The sequence below is a fragment of the Aspergillus uvarum genome, assembly GCF_003184745.1.
Source record: "Aspergillus uvarum CBS 121591 unplaced genomic scaffold BO82scaffold_58, whole genome shotgun sequence".
Lineage (NCBI taxonomy): Eukaryota > Fungi > Ascomycota > Eurotiomycetes > Eurotiales > Aspergillaceae > Aspergillus > Aspergillus uvarum.
Window position 1 is genome coordinate 137,966 of NW_020291355.1, and position 16,037 is coordinate 154,002.

The 16,037-nt window shown below is 52.3% G+C and overlaps 5 protein-coding genes across 5 annotated transcripts; 2 read left to right on the forward strand and 3 right to left on the reverse strand.

Annotated features, from left to right (window-relative positions):
- Positions 1-264: 264 nt before the first annotated feature.
- On the reverse strand, positions 265-3,736 carry BO82DRAFT_291703 (putative Ras guanyl-nucleotide exchange factor RasGEF; the record flags this gene model as incomplete). Its single annotated transcript, XM_025631741.1, has 6 exons — positions 265-348; positions 413-841; positions 905-2,361; positions 2,710-2,907; positions 2,978-3,299; positions 3,491-3,736. The coding sequence occupies 6 exons, from the start codon at positions 3,734-3,736 to the stop codon at positions 265-267; spliced, it is 2,736 nt and encodes a 911-aa protein (XP_025488452.1).
- A 1,892-nt stretch (positions 3,737-5,628) lies between these two features.
- BO82DRAFT_386023 (zinc finger HIT domain-containing protein) lies at positions 5,629-6,947 on the reverse strand. The gene is made up of 2 exons (XM_025638222.1): positions 6,532-6,947; positions 5,629-6,436 (listed from the first exon to the last, which is right to left on the reverse strand). The coding sequence occupies exons 1-2, from the start codon at positions 6,600-6,602 to the stop codon at positions 5,953-5,955; spliced, it is 555 nt and encodes a 184-aa protein (XP_025488453.1). The 5' UTR covers positions 6,603-6,947; the 3' UTR covers positions 5,629-5,952.
- Positions 6,948-8,992: 2,045 nt separating this feature from the next.
- On the forward strand, positions 8,993-9,942 carry BO82DRAFT_357498 (NifU family protein). The gene has a single exon (XM_025636034.1). The coding sequence runs from the start codon at positions 9,203-9,205 to the stop codon at positions 9,803-9,805; it is 603 nt and encodes a 200-aa protein (XP_025488454.1). The 5' UTR covers positions 8,993-9,202; the 3' UTR covers positions 9,806-9,942.
- A 2,832-nt stretch (positions 9,943-12,774) lies between these two features.
- Positions 12,775-13,311, forward strand: BO82DRAFT_159344 (uncharacterized protein). Its single transcript, XM_025630241.1, has one exon. It carries the CDS (start codon positions 12,931-12,933, stop codon positions 13,243-13,245), a length of 315 nt encoding a protein of 104 aa, XP_025488455.1. The 5' UTR covers positions 12,775-12,930; the 3' UTR covers positions 13,246-13,311.
- Positions 13,312-15,002: 1,691 nt separating this feature from the next.
- BO82DRAFT_159388 (uncharacterized protein) lies at positions 15,003-15,873 on the reverse strand. The gene has a single exon (XM_025630242.1). It carries the CDS (start codon positions 15,595-15,597, stop codon positions 15,133-15,135), a length of 465 nt encoding a protein of 154 aa, XP_025488456.1. The 5' UTR covers positions 15,598-15,873; the 3' UTR covers positions 15,003-15,132.
- Between the last annotated feature and the right edge of the window lie 164 nt (positions 15,874-16,037).

Here is a 16,037-nt window from a genome sequence, read left to right on the forward strand (position 1 = left end):
CGGGCCGGTGTAGCTTCACGTGATCTAGTCGTCCCGCCGGAGTAATTATCCTCTACAGTACTCGTAAAAAGGTAGTTCAAACTAGCCAGCCTGGCCATCTAGTAACAATGGTGATACTAACTACATGGTGTCTTAGAATAAAAGTATATGTATGTATGTATGTACATCATCAAAACGACGATCGTAACATTCATGGTCCTCGTCAGCCTGCACTCTTGCGCATGCTGTATCTCCGTAGTGGTCATTATACGCTCTCTCGTCCCTTTAGGACCGCAACCAGCCAAACTTCTTCCGTCCTGTGTCACCGCCAGCGGAGGGCTCTACCTGCATACTGCGTGTATACAAATCCTGTTCTCTGTCAGATCCTGCTCATTCAACACACACACAAAAGGAAAAAAATAAAAAAAAATACCTCGTCATCACCAGACAGCTTGATGTCCAGAATCAGCCGCGTCACTTCGTCGTATCGCGCCAGGTGCGGATATGGTGTCTTCTGGCTTCGTTGGATCCCCAGCACCACTTCGCCCATCACCTCAAACTTGCGCCAATTGATTCGGGTCTTCGTGTCACCCACAAAGGTCCTGTTTCCTTCCTCCGCCGAAACCAGGTCGCGTCGGTGCAACGGCAGGAACGGAATTCGCTCTGCGAATGAGTTGTCCCATGCCAGGCGGTACGCGAAGTGGCTCTTCTGTGTTCCCATGAGGATGACCAGCCTCATGAAGTCTTTTTGCGTTTGCGTCGGCACCAACTCCCGAGTCTGCGAGAGTCGGTGCACCGGGGTTCCATTGATCCCGGCAATGAGAGCCCCGAGGGAGTTGTAATTATTTAGTCGTCGGAGTTTCTAGCCATCCAGATTAGTTGCAGCACACAAACAAGATATCACCTATCACCCCTAAGAACTTACAAATGCGATGTTCATGAACTTCTCCAGCGCCTTGGCCCGGTGTTTAGGCTTGTCTCGTAGGAGAATGACGCTCGCAACAAAGCATGCCACGTGGTTGAATTGTTTGATCATTCGATTGACGTTCTTAAGACTGTGGATTTTGTCTTTGTCGGCTCCGGTGATGCTGACATGACGGACGAGGTCTCGTGGTCGGAAGGAGTTGAACATGATCCAGTCAATGCGCGTCAGTTCCCGAGCGAAGTCTTCATCAGGGATTTCCATGAATTGTCGCCATTGCACCTTCGTCAACGGCACGCGGGGTGTCAGATCCAAGTGCCGAGCCTCCTTCTGGGCCGAGTCGATGTTGAGGGCCATGAACGACTGGCTTGCCACAGTCCCGGGCTTTTCGGCGGTGAAAGAATTCGTCATGGACGCGGACAACCTCGACCCTGACTCAAGTGCGCCCTCGCTGAGGTCCAACGCACTCATACTGTATATAGGATCCTCTTCCTCTTCGTCACCCTCGTCGCTCAGCGGAGGGGGTCCAAGGAAAATCGACGGGGAGCTTCGACCCGAATACTGAAAAGCAGGCTCCGTTGCTTCGACCTCCTCCACCTCGCCATCTCTGAACGGCCACCCGATGTTATCATCTTCCGCATTGGCCTCGAGGTAAGACCCAATCTCTTTGGCAGCAAACATGTAGAAATGGCTTTTCTCGAGGTTGGCAACAAACTCGGCAATCCGTTTCTGCGTTTTGGGATAAGCCAGGTCCCCCGGGTACTCCGACACCCACTGAGCCATGACGGTTAGCAGTCTCAATTGGTCGGCAATGCGCGTAAGCTGATCCGAAATCTCTCGCTCATTCCGCTCAAACCGATTGATCAAGGCGGTCAATAAGGAGGAAGGGGCGGCGAATTTGCGGTACAAGCACAGGAAGATGGATGCAAACTTGGAGTCATGCTTCGACATCGGCTGAGCGACCAGCCGGTCTACCAGCTCCTCGAAAGTGAAGCCATTCTCATTGGAAGAGCTCTCACTCGGCGTCTTGTCTTTGCTTCCAGGACTCGAAGGAATGCTTCGGGGCCCGTCCATCTCTTCCTCCATTTCGATGAAGCTACTGAAAGCGTCCGATCCGCCACTGTTGCGCCAGGCTGCATGAAGTCGATGTTGTCGGTTGAAGTCCTTGCCGGGGGATGACTCTCCCGGGATGGATTGCTTGCGCTGGTTCAGTCGTCCGGAGGGAGGGGTGTGAGGTCGTAGAGGTTGAGAATTGCTTCGGGCATAGCGCGGGCCTTGACCATTAGAGGCGGCTGAGTCGGTCAGTTGACGATCTACACCGTACCCATCGATCCCCGAGTCCAGAGCTCCTGTAATTGGGCCGCCTGCGGCTCCCGAGAACACGGCTGTGGGGTTTTCTGAGTTGGCACGACTATGACGCCAGCCCGGTGTGACGGTCTTGTCAGAAGAGTGCTCTTCAGCTAGAACCAGCAGTTAGCATCGAGACAGAAGGTTCTAGGCCAGTCGGAAAAATCAATGGGAAATCGGGGTGGCGCTGTTGCTGCTGCGCCTGCATTCTGGGGACGGGCGGGTCTCCGAAGTCCGAACGCGAACGCTAGGCGCAGCCGAGCCGCGAACTAGCGTGACATGCGGTGGACCATTGCTATGGACGGGCCACAGCCGACATAATCCAGAGAAAAGTGGATAATCTGGGTGACTCATGGGAGACAGAGACGCCGTGGGCATACGGACGACACTTATAGTGTGAACCGCTGCCGATAATGTGGACTCGTTTGCAGGCTCAGGGGGAAAGGAGAAATAATTATCACTAGACCACTTACCATTCCTGTCGCTGATGACTGATCGCAAAACTAGAGCGATGCACATTTTCTGCGACCGTGGCGAATCGGGGGAGGTGCGGAGGATTTCATAGCCATCTAAGACTGGCCCAAGTAGACCATGGGGCGGTTGAATGTCGCATTTACTTGCGACCAGTCGAAAAGGTATGGATGAGGCGTCCAGAGAGGCTGCAACCGTTAGCAGACACATTTTCATCACGACCGAGATGCTCTTGTAGCTCGGAACAAGAGAACAGACCTAGCAATCCTTTGATGTTGGAAAGGCTCCCGGGCTGTGTTACATCGTGGAGGACAAGCACCCCATCCACAGAAGGAGGTGAATCGCCTCCTAACTTTGGCCATTGGATCTCACCATTGCCTCCAATCGAGATCTCCAGTGTATCAATCTCCAGTAACCGAACGAGGTAGACCGTCCCATCGAGGGACATCTTCTTTGTCGTTGCCCGGGAGGAGAGCGAGTGTTTCATATCCAGTGCGCTTTCAATGAAAGTTGATTTACCCACATGGTCTGGGCCAACCACGGCGATGCTCACGTGTGGGAAATTCGGTTTCGGAGCAGGCTGCGTCAAAGCCTGCGGTCAGCTATGCCACGAGACGTATTCGTAGGGTAGGCTCACCTCATTGCCGGTGTGATTTGACGGAATTCCATTTCCTCCGTTTTGCTGCTTCATCTGCAAGGGCATTGAGTGTCAGACAACCTTGCCAAAGAATATGTCTTGGAATAAAACCACGGTGAAAGGAACCGGCTCACTTCTTCACCCGGGAGAGCAGGTGAGATCCTGTTCCCTCCCACCGAGGGCAATGATTCATCTTCCTCCACCAATGTCCGCTCCGTTTTGACCGAGTCCATGGCCATTCTGGCCGAATCGAGCTTATATAGGCCCCCAGCGGGAGCGGAGATGGTGCGGTTGGGGAGCCCCGGTCTCTGCGGGACGGGCGCAGCCTCGGCTCTATCGCTAGATACCGCTCGCTCTCTATTCGGAAGTTGAGAATTCATGAGGGGTCGTTCAAGGGGGGAGGACAGTGCGCGAACGGGTAGACAGTGGCCGCGGGGCAGATGAGGGTCCGATCGAGCAAACACACAAGGTGCGACAGCGTGAGGTTTCGACGGCTAGGTAAGTGAGGGAGGCGGACACAGCAGCTCATCCATTGTCGCTCGTACAAGGTCGGTAGAGGAAGGATCAGCAATTGAAATCCGTTTTGTATCGCAATCAATTGAGCAAACAGGAGGTTTTCGAAAAATGAAATAATAAATGATCTCAGAGTAAGAGTAATGCGTAGGACCGGTTCAGTCGAAGAGGAAGGGAATCTTTTGTTTGGTCGTTTTTCCGCCGCCCGTTGTCTGGCCCGGAGGGATGTTCTTTTTTTTCTCTTCCGCTTCTGATTGGTCTCTTCTGCAGCCGTAACAAGATACTTCCTAGTAATCCACCAGCTGAACCCCTCGTGGGAATACGATTCACAAATCCAGGGCAGAAGGGGGGGGAGGGAAGGGGAAGCAGACTGAGGTAGCACAGTCTGACGAGAGATTGATTGAACAGATTGATTGATTGAGAAGAGGAGGGGAAGTGGAAGGGGGGGGGGGGGGGGGGGGGGGGAGGGGGGGGGGGGGGGGGGGGGGGGGGGGGGGGGGGGGGGGGGGGGGGGGGGAAGGGGAAAGAGGGAGAGGGAGAAGAGGGAAAAAGGAGGAGGGACCGAGTCGGCGATAGGTAGAGTACAATCAGGTCGGAGAGGGCAGGGAAGAGGCTGGAGGGAGAGAAAAAAAGAAAAAAGAAAGAAAAAAGTCGGAGACGACGGATAGACAGCACACAGTACGGAGTAGTTAGGTACTGTAGTCTAGTACAGCACTCGTGGTAAGTACTAGGTACTCCGTAGTAAGTAAGTAGAAGTAACTTGATAGTAGTGACAACTGGGGGCCGACGGGGCAGTAGACGAAGACGTACGGAGTGGTAGACGGGAGGAAGAGGCCCTCTGGGGCCTAGTCCTACCTGGCTAGTTAGCAGCTACTTATCTAGCTAACTAACGTTACTGCGGAGGATTGCAATTAAAATTAGCAACACGAGGCATATGCTGACAACTCGGTACTCGGTCGCCGAATAATCCTGTCTAGTCACTAGTCACACAGAGGTCGGTCATAAGGGAACAGAGGGGTTGATTGTTGTTAGAAGAGAAGAAAGGAAGTGAAGTAGCAGTCAAGGGAATTGTTAGCATGTGAGCTACGGGAAGTTCTCATCCCAATCACATCCCCCTCCCTTCCTCTTTCCAACAACAACAACCACCACCACCTCCTCCTCCTCCCCCCAACCATCTACGCGACTTGAGCCAAGAGTCCGCCACCATTGGGAGAAATTGTGACATGATCTATTTCCAAAGAGTAAGAAATCAATCCTTCCTTTTAGATTAACCTGCAGCGTATCCCAGTTGGTCGGCATGAACAACCGCGGCAGTGACTACTAGTACCTTACTTGAGTTCTGAGTACGATCACTCCGTTGAATACGGAGAAGGAATCCATCCACAGCGATCTCCCTCGCTCCCACTTGTCGTGCGGGTAAATCGCTCGGGATGGGATGTCCATGGACAGCCTGATCTTCAACCCCTAGAAATGCGACCAGCGACCAGGGCAATCCCAATGATGCTATTGGTAGGGTGACCCCAGATTATCCGCACGATACGAGCAGTCATTGGCCCTCTGGTATTCCCCAGAGTCTGGATTACCTACGGGGTATGATCATTTGACTGCTCCATCCACGACGATCGGCCTGCGTGGCGGCAAAAACAGCTTATCTGGTCGACAGACTATTGCCTGTAGCTCCATCCTGAGTCAGATCTACACTATAGAACACGTGGTATCTCCTCCTTTCTTACCAAACCGGCTACCTTAGTACACGAGTGTTTTAGATCCAATTGCTTTGGTGATGGCCTGTTAGGGAGGCTATACTGTTTATATACACGCAGCTTCTTTGATGGAATTGCTGTGCTGTAGTAGCGATTCGCCGGACAATCCCGTCTCTCCAGCTAGTTTGCTCACACGTGTCCCCGGGGGTGAGAAGCAAGGCGGCTGGCTTCTCGGTGAAGCAGCATTAACCTGGTCTGGTCGGCTTGTCAAGCTCAAACCTGCACGGCGTGCAGTCTTGGCACCTTTCCGGTGGGAAGCGTAGTTGGCCACCTTGCCTCTCGCTGCAAGACGCCACCAACAAAACCAGACGGGCACATTCTCATGCAGCCTCAGGTAGCTGATTCCCCGTGATCAAGGCCATGAAGCGCATATAACCTTCTGCTTTCTTGCCGACTTCATCCCCCTCTTCACATCGTTCCCGAAGCTTTCTGACCTTGCCCACTCCCCTGTTGAACCCTTTCTCACGCGTCCACGGTCCCCGATGGCGATGCGTCGCTCTGCCTCTCCCAAAGCCCCGTGGCCGACCGGCATACGGTTGGGTCTCCTGCCATTCCTCCTCCAAAGTAGCCTGGTAGATATCCTGAAGCTGATCCCGCAGAGAAGGAAAGCGATCGAGGAGCTCCTTGAGCTGACTGGAGGTTCCTAAGGATTTGATATCGAGGGCGGTCTCCGTCTGAGGCATTTCAGCCTCAGAGGTGTCTCCAATGGCTGCAGCAGAGGGTTCTTGATCTTCCGACGGGTTCGGCGGCAGTGCCTTCGGGGCGCAATAGATCTTGTGTGATTGAGTGCACGCGAGGGAGCAACTAGAAGACTACAATGAGTACTTGCCCGTGGCCGAAGGTTTTGGTTCATCCTGCGCTGCTTGAAGACAGCACGAGAGAGAAATTTGCTCACATACCTCATCAACCCGCAAGTCGGGCATCGGTATTTGGAAGGCTCCGACACGCAGACCTCGCAAGTCCCCGGCATTTTATTGCCAGTCTGTTTTCGCAGTCTTCAGGCGTGCTAGTAGCGCTATGACTGAGTCTTGAGGACCATCGTCCTGCAGAAGCCGGTCACAACGTAAGGTGAACCAAGCAGAAATGTCACGCCGGGTCGATTCGATCTCCACGGGGGAAAGATTCGACCATGTGCTCCGCTGCAACTTGCATCCCGAGGGAATATTTTGGGCTTAGCGCGGTTTTCTCGGGAAGGCGGTCACACTCGCCCCATTGTCAGATAGCGTACGGTGCTATTGCGATCACTACAGAAGCCATCACAGCCTAGACCATTGACCCAAGCTTAAGGGCAAATATAATTGAGAATTAGACTCGCATACGCACAGGAATATAGAACATGATACAGGGTAAGGAATGGTTATTCATACTTCAAGCCGTAGGAGGAACCAGCGTGCGAATATATAAAATTACAGCTTCCGCTCCTAGTAGCTTCATGATCTAACTCTCCAATAAGCTATCACGCCAAAGACTCAATCAAATTACGCTGTCTCCTTATGACACTAACCCCTTAGATCGTGCAGTACTTACAGGACAGCACATGGCAGGCAAAGCTTGAAAACTCTCCCTGATCTTTTTGGGTTGGGAGAAGCCTACTCTTGGGCTATAACCATCGCGCCTGTCATCACCGGCCTCGGTACAATGTCAAAATACAGAATAAGCAGCGATTTGCTGGGAATAAGACACAACAGAATCGGTCGGAGACAGACTCCTAGGTAGAGACATTTTAGCCCCCACCGCCAGGTGAGAAAACCGCGCTTGCCTCAATACCATGGGTGCCTCTGTACTCCGTACCCTGCTGGAATCTGATGAGAGCATAAACCGATTCAACTCGTCCCTACCGGAACTCATCGCATGGATTGCACATGTGCAAGGGCTGCAACAGCAACCTCAGTCGGTGTGCCGGGGTAAATACGAAAGAAAGCCGTGGCCGGGAAGTTGTTCCACCGTCTGTCAGTTCCCTTAACCCTCTGGGTCCAGAGGGTCAATTGGCAGGCCGCTTGCCGTCGTGTAAGCTTCGAGCGGCTGATGTTAGATAAAGTGGCTGCGTGATGACCTTGCGAATAGAGCCGTCGTGTGGCGCGGTGCAACCTGAGCCCGTGGAAGAACTTACCGACAGGCTGGCAGGTCGAGAAGGGGTGGCTACTAGTAGCTACACAGCTCTTCTTCCACCAGCTGGGTATACCCACAGTTGCTGCCTCACTGTTTGCCCTCACTACTCAGTCCGCTTCTTCACGCGTGACATGCGTCTTTCAACCGACGTATCGCCTGGTTCTTGTTACTTCTCTTCCACGAGGTGCGCGAAATCGCACAGAATCAAGAGGATTAGTCTGATCTTATTGTTTTCTGGTGGTCAACCAGCTTCTTGAGATCATCAGTCACCCTGGTGCCGATCATACAATTGGTTGACGCGTTTGTTGACAGACAGAAGACAACCACAATTTCATCGACTTTAGCTGCGGCTGTTCGACTTGACAGCTCTTGGCAGCCACCATGATAGTAAGGTTGCCGCCCAGTCATGCACTGGGCATGGAAGAATCCGACGTCCTCAACAACACGTCTAGACGTTGACTGCTGTCGACTCGCCACTCATGGCCAAAGATTTACAGCAACTCACTGTACACCAGTATATCGTAACCCTGTCCCATGCGATTGTTTAGATACTTCACTTGGAGAGTGCGATGGCCAGTTCAGTGATTCTTTCCAGGAGATGATAATCTTAATGTTTTTCACATGCAGTCTACCTCGCACGAGTATACCTTTGTGAAAGGCGGTCGCCATAACGATAAACGATGCCGCGTATAGTAGACATGGGCATTCAGTCAACTACTCATACAAATCACAAGCAGTATCAATCCAAGTGACACTTTCTGGCCTATCCCGAATCACACATTGCTCAGTTCCCTATAATCTAGAACAGCAAACCTGGGCTTCCCCGGCATCGGCAAAAGATGTCAAACAGTAAGATTGTGATTGGCCACCAACAGTCCTGGATTTGTCATCAGTTCTATGCCGAAGGTCACGTGTAGCTCATTGCGTCAGAGGCCGAACGGTCGGAGAAGAAAGTATTATCGATCAGTCCTCCATCTCTCAACATCTCCGAAGAACGGTTTTTAGCCACCCACGGAAGACCATTCGACCAGTTGTTGCGCCTGAACTCACCCCAAAATCAAGCAAATCTGCACACTATGTCTGTTAGCTCTACATCCGGGAGAACCATGCTTCGACGCACCGCCCTGCTGGGCAGCAAATTGACGAGCGGTGGTGGCAGCGGCGCTCTCGAGGCCTCGCGCTTCGCCCGGCCGGCGGTGTTTGGATCCTACCGCAGCGTCCACCGTTCAACACGATTGCCCGCGATCACTCCCTCCGAGACCCGTCGCCGGCCTACTCTGCAACCTCACCACCACTCCCTCGTGCAGGCGCGAGTGAACGGCCCGGCGCCGACGAGCAAGCGCACGATATTTATCCAGACGGAGAACACCCCGAACCCTGATGTACGTGACTTGTCCTTTGGGACCTCACTCGCCTAATTTTCTGGAGGTATCGTGAAACGGACCATCTCACAAACCATAAATGCAGGCCCTCAAATTCATCCCCAACCATCGCGTCCTCCCCGAAGACTTCCCCACCACCTTCCTCGAATATCTCTCCCCACGCTCGACCCTCGCCCCCCCGCACCCGTCCCCACTGGCGGCGCAGCTCCTCAACGTCGAGGGCGTCACCTCGGTCTTCTACGGGCCGGACTTCATCACCGTTACCAAGGCCGCCGACTCCAACTGGGCGCACATCAAACCCGAAGTTTTTAGCCTGATCACGCAGGCCGTGACGTCGGGCGAGTCGATCGTCAACACCGTCGCCAAGGCGGGCGGCGAGGCTTCGCAAGGTGAGGAGGCGGACTCGCTGCGCTTCGACGAGGAGGACGACGAGGTGGTCGGCATGATCAAGGAGCTGCTGGACACGCGCATCCGTCCGGCCATCCAGGAGGACGGCGGCGACATCGAGTTCCGAGGGTTCGAGAATGGCATCGTCCTGCTCAAGTTGCGCGGTGCCTGTCGGACCTGCGACTCCAGTACGGTGACGCTGAAGAACGGGATTGAGTCTATGTTGATGCATTATGTATGTCCCGTCTTTCCCCACTCTATCAAGGTATGGCAAGGTCATAGGCGGGTTGGCTAATAGACTGGCAAACAGATCGAGGAAGTCCAAGGTGTTGAGCAAGCGATGGACCCCGAGGAAGAGATCTCGATGCACGAATTCGCCAAGTTCGAGCAGAAGCTGCGCCAGCAGAAGGGACCCGATGCTACGGCCTCGACGGGGGGTAAGGGGACGTTGGACTCGGCTCCTTGATGGTGGTGAGATTGTTTGTATTTTTATTTATTTTTGCAAGATTGGATATATACCGAGCATATTCTTTATTATTTTATGTGGCTTAGACTAGAAGGAACTCGACACATTTTTGAGAAGTGCCATTTTCGTAGGGTTGCGTGCTCTCTCAGAAGAACCAGCTAGCGCATCGTGAGGTACTGTACCTGCATTGGTCTGTCTCCTTTGCGTTGATAGATAGAGAGACATCAAATGAACCAGAAGAAACCCTCATTCCATACCACCTCCACCACCCGGATATTTCTCATATCCCTACCCCGAAGCCATCTCATACAGTTTGAGTAGCAAAACGACCCTCCATGCTCCCTGCCCATTCGAAAAAAAAAAAAAAGCCGCGGGGCTTTTCACAAACATGATTTGCTACCTTCACCACCGCCGTGTAACCATCTTGACTTCGAGCATGTAGCTTGCCCGCTCCAGTACAGTACAGCAGATAGCCATTCTTCCCCCACCCCAAACTTACTCAGTACTGTACAGTATGCATGCTATACTCGGTGCTCCCGCCGAGGCGCGGCGCCGAGAGGGGGGGGGGACGGAAATTCCACCGGACCCCGAGGAATAATTTAGTCTTCAATTCTGACGTTTTCTCTACTCATGGCAAGAGTTAAGCTTCCGAACTTAACACCCCAGAAAAACCCGGGAAAGCCTCGAGGTTAACTGGTGACGGCTACCTATCCAACCGTCTGCTCCGCTACCGGACCCAACCGAACCGAAGCATTAGTGTGGGTGGGTTGTTGGAGTTTTTGTCCTGCCTGCCTGCAACAACCCCTCAGTTCTGCGCACCCCCTCTCCATATCGAACACAGCCATCTACGTCGATATCAAGACCCGGAGAATCCAATGACATCATGCTCCTCATCGTCCGGAGGGAGGAGGGGGTAAGTCGAATGGCATTCTCAAATCGAAATGAAAGTGAAAGTTGGTTGGGGGTATGGGGTTTGGGGGTTTGGGATCACCCTGGGAAAAAAAGGGTGGACACAATGTAGTAGGAAAGTGTTATGGCAGGTTTGGCCCGCCAATGAAGCTCGACTCGGTGAGATATGGTCATTGAAGGGTTCAAGGTTGGTGCTGCAACTCTCATGCTCCTTCCGTCAGCAGGATATGCTGGTGCTGTGGTCTGGACATTTTTACCGTAACCTTGAGGGAAATGAAAGAGATGGAAAAGTTGCCACGCTTCGGAGCCGGAGGGAGGCGTGCGTTACTACACTACACCATCAACCCTACCTTATTTGATTGAGACGGTAATGGCAACTCTGGTGGTGGTACCTGGCGGCTTTGGAGTCATATTATAGTTTTTGACTTTGTTGGCTGGCGGGCACTGGGAGGCAGTATGGATGTCATGGGTTGCGGGACGCGACAGGAAAAGCCACATAGTAGGTACAACAGGGTGTGGCGAGCTTTTCACCTGACTCTGGGTTGTGGTTGAGGTGGTGGTTCAGGTTGGGTTGTAGAGTTCTCGCCATATACTACTAGGGTAACGGACTTCGGAGGGAGGGTGTGTGAGGAGAGGTTTGCGCAGTATGATAATCCGAACCAGTTGGATAAGAGGGAAAGGAGTGTTGTGTTTGATTCCATTTCCATCTCGCCCGAGTGGGGGAGTTTAAACTGGAAGGTCGCTGGTGGCTCACGCTCTTGAGCAAGTGTAACCAGTTGGCCTGGCAGGACCGGGGTCTACTACCTAGTAGTCTAACAACTAACAAGCCCATCGCTTATGAGAGGCTGGGCCGCAAAGCCTATGAGCCCGAGAACCACGGATGGGGACCGGTTCACTATCAGTTTCTCTTTCATCTTTTGCGCGAACTCTGTTGCTCCACTGTCATCACCTCACCACGTTCCAAAGTCCATGAATCATTTCTGTCGATGCTCCAGGCATGAAGGAATCCAGGACTCAAGAAACAGCGAGGATGCAACCGGTGAAACTGAGAAAAGAGAAGTTGAGTTGATGCGATGCTGGGGGCAAAAGACAAAAAGACGAGACGAGACGGAGGGCTGACGGGGGTTTTCTCAAAGCGGGAAAGCTCTCTCCGCACTTTCGGACGGAGGCGATCCTGCATGGGCCTTAAAGAGGCCAATGAATTGCCACTCCCCGCCCCCCCTCCCTTCCTCCCTTACTTGCGCTTGTACATGTATGGGCATTTAGGGCCTCTGGAGCACTTGGAAGGGTGATTCTCCCCCCGCAATCCGACGCATGGCGTCTGTAGGGTGGTCATTATGTAACGCAGGCACGGCTGATGTCTGGTGGAGGTGATTTCTAGTCAGTACGTGGGTGGAGGTACAGTACGTACTGTACCTAATGCTGACTTACTCAGAGCATAGCAGAGGAGGAGGGTTGAACCAAGGGGCAGGGAGCTCCCAGTTGCTTGCTGGCTCTGCTGGTTCCATACTCACATTTCTTTTATTTTTCCCCCCCTAAAGCTCTCCTGCCTGTGAAACTTGACGCCAAAATGACGTTGACGAGTTGTCCCTGATGACACCCAACCGGTCCTGAACCCCCCTGAAAGGTTCTTTCTTGGGCAGACGGGCGGATGAACTCTGATGGAAAGAAAGTCCGCTATCTGAGCATTCTGAATACTTCAATAATACCATCGCTCGTCTTATTGCATGCATGAGGCTTCTGCAATGCTGCACAACGTCATTTATTCTCTTCTTCCTTACCGGCCACACTGATGTAAGATGCGGTTTGGCTGGCTCGGGGTGATGGCATAAGCGCGGGGACAGGTTCTTTGTTCACCTCGAACCCAATTGAGTAGGACAGTTTGGTTAGCCCGTGTCATTTGTGTACAATCCGTTCGGTCCACGCTATCTGAAGAGGCTATCGTTCTGGTTCGCACGTAGCTCGTTCCGTTGAGGAGTTTCAACGACGGTTGATCCGGATTCAACCATAGCCCGCTGCTGGTCTTTCTGGCCGAGTTCCGATTGATGTTGAGAAGATGTCGTGAAGTGATGGCCTATGTGAGAAGAGAGCAAGAGGAAGGAGGAGAATGGAAGGAGGGAAGCCACCGAAGAAGGTGTGCGCGCACATACTTTTGCTTGGAATTACAGAAAAGAAATAATGACCGGAGCATTTGGCGATCGATGTTAGTTGTTGCTGGAGGGGCCCGCCCGGCCCACTTGCAGGCGTTCCATCGATGGCCGAGCTTCTGCTCTGCTGCCTGTCATGTTACCTTCTTTCTCATCAATTCGCTTTTGCTTTCTGTTTCTGTTTCTGTTTCTGTTTCTGCTCTTTTTGTCTGATGGGCTGCTGCTTATTCTTGCCTCCTGCCCGCTCAGTCAATTACTCGCCGGAAAGTCAATCCGTCACGACCAAATGCCTCGGTCACGGTCATTGTTTCCCCTCCCGTGTGGCCCTTGGCTCCAGAAGGTATCTAGACTCCCGTCGATTTGCTACCCCGCCCCAAAGCGAGCTGGGTGCCCCTTAGCCGTGGTTTAGTGTGCTTGGAGCTGTAGAAAAAAAAAGTACCGGCCCATCATCCTCAAGCTGGGTCGGATTCGAATGGAGATCGCGACCGAGGCAGAAAAGGATATCGTACAATGGAACCAGATCTGACTTGAAGAATGACGACTGTGGTGGACTAAAAGGTGTAAATGCTAAAGAGCAAGCAAGAAAGAAAGAGAGAATGCAAGAATAGACAATTAAGCGAACAGATGACTAGACATAAGGAGCAAAAGGACAATCCCATCCCATCCCATCTATCGCATCTCATCTCATCTCATCTCATCTCATCTCATCATTCACCCATCCACCCACCCATCCATCCATCCCTACCCTGACTCGACTTGACTGACTCTTGCAACTAAACTCCCTCCGGCCTCTAGTACTTAGCAGCAGTTTTAGCTGCTTCTTGACCACTCACTTTGCGCCACTTTCTGCTGGGCTGTCCCCCCCCGACCCGTGGCTCGTCCTCTCCTCTTTCTCTTGTTCTTCCTCCGCCGCCGTCGCCTCCTCCTTTCGTGTTCCAGTCCCAGTGGCCTGAGGTTCATTTCAAGCCGAATGAAGAAGCTCCTCTCCCTCCCTTTAGCTTGCATTATTCTCCCCTTCGCATCCTGACCCCAACCCACTTGCAACTTACGCAACTTACGACTGTACAACCTCTCTTCCCTTCTCCTCTTTTTTCTTCTACCCTGATAATTCCCACATCTCCTTCTCTTCCTCTCTCTTTCTTACATCTCTCTTCCTCCCCTCCCCCTCCTTTCTTATTTACGTCTGAAACCCAACTTTGTTACCCTCCAATCCCTTTCTTGATTTCCCTTCCCGCCCTGAACGATAAGGTACATCCGGTCACACCACCACCACCTCACTCCACACATTCCCCCCGACGATCGTCATCGATCAAGCAACGTTGCAGAAGCCCGCTTTCCCACTTTGTCCCCTCCAAACGCCTGTGCAATCTACGCCGCTCTGCGCTCGGTACGTCTTTCACCATCACCATTCTCTCCGTCATTCTTCCTCTTCCTCCATTTACTTCGCCCGACCCAGAAGACGTTCCTTCGTTCCTTCGAAACGTGCTAACTCAAGCGGAGTCAGAAAATAGTTCCCTTGCTACAACTTCCACGCTTGCCGCTTGCTCGCTGCTGTGATCAGGTTCAAAATGCGCTGCTCCTAAGGCAATCTGCCTAGAATTACTGGAGCCAGTTTGCTTTCCAACGCCATTCGTCTATGGTCATACAACCCATTCCCAATCTCCCGCACCTGGTGGTCCTTCCCGTCGCGACTCGAGGCTCATCCTCCACATAGACCAGATTCGCGCCACGGCCAGAACTATAGCCCAACTTCAGACTGCGATCGCATCCGCAACGGCAAACAAGTACATACCAAAAAAAATATCCGTCGATCCGTCTCGTGCGACTTGCGACATACATCCTTTCTCCTCTTGCAACCGGTCGCACAGCGCCGATTTACTCATCATCCTCTTCGTCTAGATTGAAGCCTGGTTGCTTCGTACGAAGCACGATCTCTACATCGTTACTGAAACAATAACTCGGTCGGGAAATTGCTGCGTTGCTTTTATTGGATAGAACATAAAGAAAAGTTTCGTTTTCTGCATAGATTGGTAAGTCGGATGTGGCTATGTCTATTGTCTCGGGTATGTGCTCATCTGAGAAATGCGCCAACAGACGCGATCACGGATCATTGCGATCTACTCTTGTCTGGGACAGTCGGTGATACGGGTTTCGGTCTCGAATTGAACTTGGGCTCATTGAACTCCAAGGTATGTTGCCAGGATTCGCAGCAATCGCCATCGCGTGCCATCTGCGCATGAGACTTTTTTTTTTTTCCCTTTTTTTTTTTTCTTTTTCTTTTTCAATCCTATCAAAACCACGGGAATCCCGGTGTATATCAGTCTTTCTCTTTTGAGAGATCCAGACTGGCGTTCGATGGACGGTTGTTTTGCGCAAAATCAACACCGAAAGTGGCCCGCTCCCAGTGTATGAGGTTATCCTCCAACCGTTCATTTTACAGCTCGGTCTGGACAATCCAGTGAAAGAGGATTGCACCGACGTACCCGAGCTTATGACCTGATTCTGTTCACAACACGAGAGCGAGCTGTGAGTTAAGCTTGTCTTCGGGCCTGTTCGGTCGGTCATACCTTATGATGTGGGGACATCCAAAAGTGGTTGCCCGATTCAATGGGTTCCGGAATCGCCACCGGCAGCTGCTCTCCAGCTTACATGAGCTTCACCTATAGCCTTACTCCCTTGACTTCCTATTCATGTCGCCCACGTTTCACTCAAGACCTTCTTTCCCTCAGTCTTTGTTCACTTCACATCTTGTTCCTTTTTCTATCATGGATTTTGCCGGGGATGGGTTTCTCACAACCTGTTGTCAGAACAAACTTTACTAATTAGTCATGCGACAGAACAGGAGGTCAGCCTTGTCTATTCTTCGTGAGAGCTAGTATTTTCGCGCAGAATATTTGTGCTCCTAATAGAGTTCGCGAATTTGTATTTACTTTTTATCCGAAGCGAGTCCCAGCCCGGTTCAGGTGACTACAGATCCCATCCATTTCTTTCGCCTTCGACTAACG

Bases quoted from the DNA above. Each gene is read 5' to 3' on its own strand.
- BO82DRAFT_386023 (XM_025638222.1), bottom strand. From the start codon at position 6,602: ATGCCGGGGACTTGCGAGGTCTGCGTGTCGGAGCCTTCCAAATACCGA. The intron at 6,437-6,531 runs GTATGTGAGCAA...GTAGTCTTCTAG, and splicing joins CCGACTTGCGGGTTGATGAG to TTGCTCCCTCGCGTGCACTC.
- BO82DRAFT_357498 (XM_025636034.1), top strand. From the start codon at position 9,203: ATGCAGGCCCTCAAATTCATCCCCAACCATCGCGTCCTCCCCGAAGAC.
- BO82DRAFT_159344 (XM_025630241.1), top strand. From the start codon at position 12,931: ATGTTGAGAAGATGTCGTGAAGTGATGGCCTATGTGAGAAGAGAGCAA.
- BO82DRAFT_159388 (XM_025630242.1), bottom strand. From the start codon at position 15,597: ATGACCGACCGAACAGGCCCGAAGACAAGCTTAACTCACAGCTCGCTC.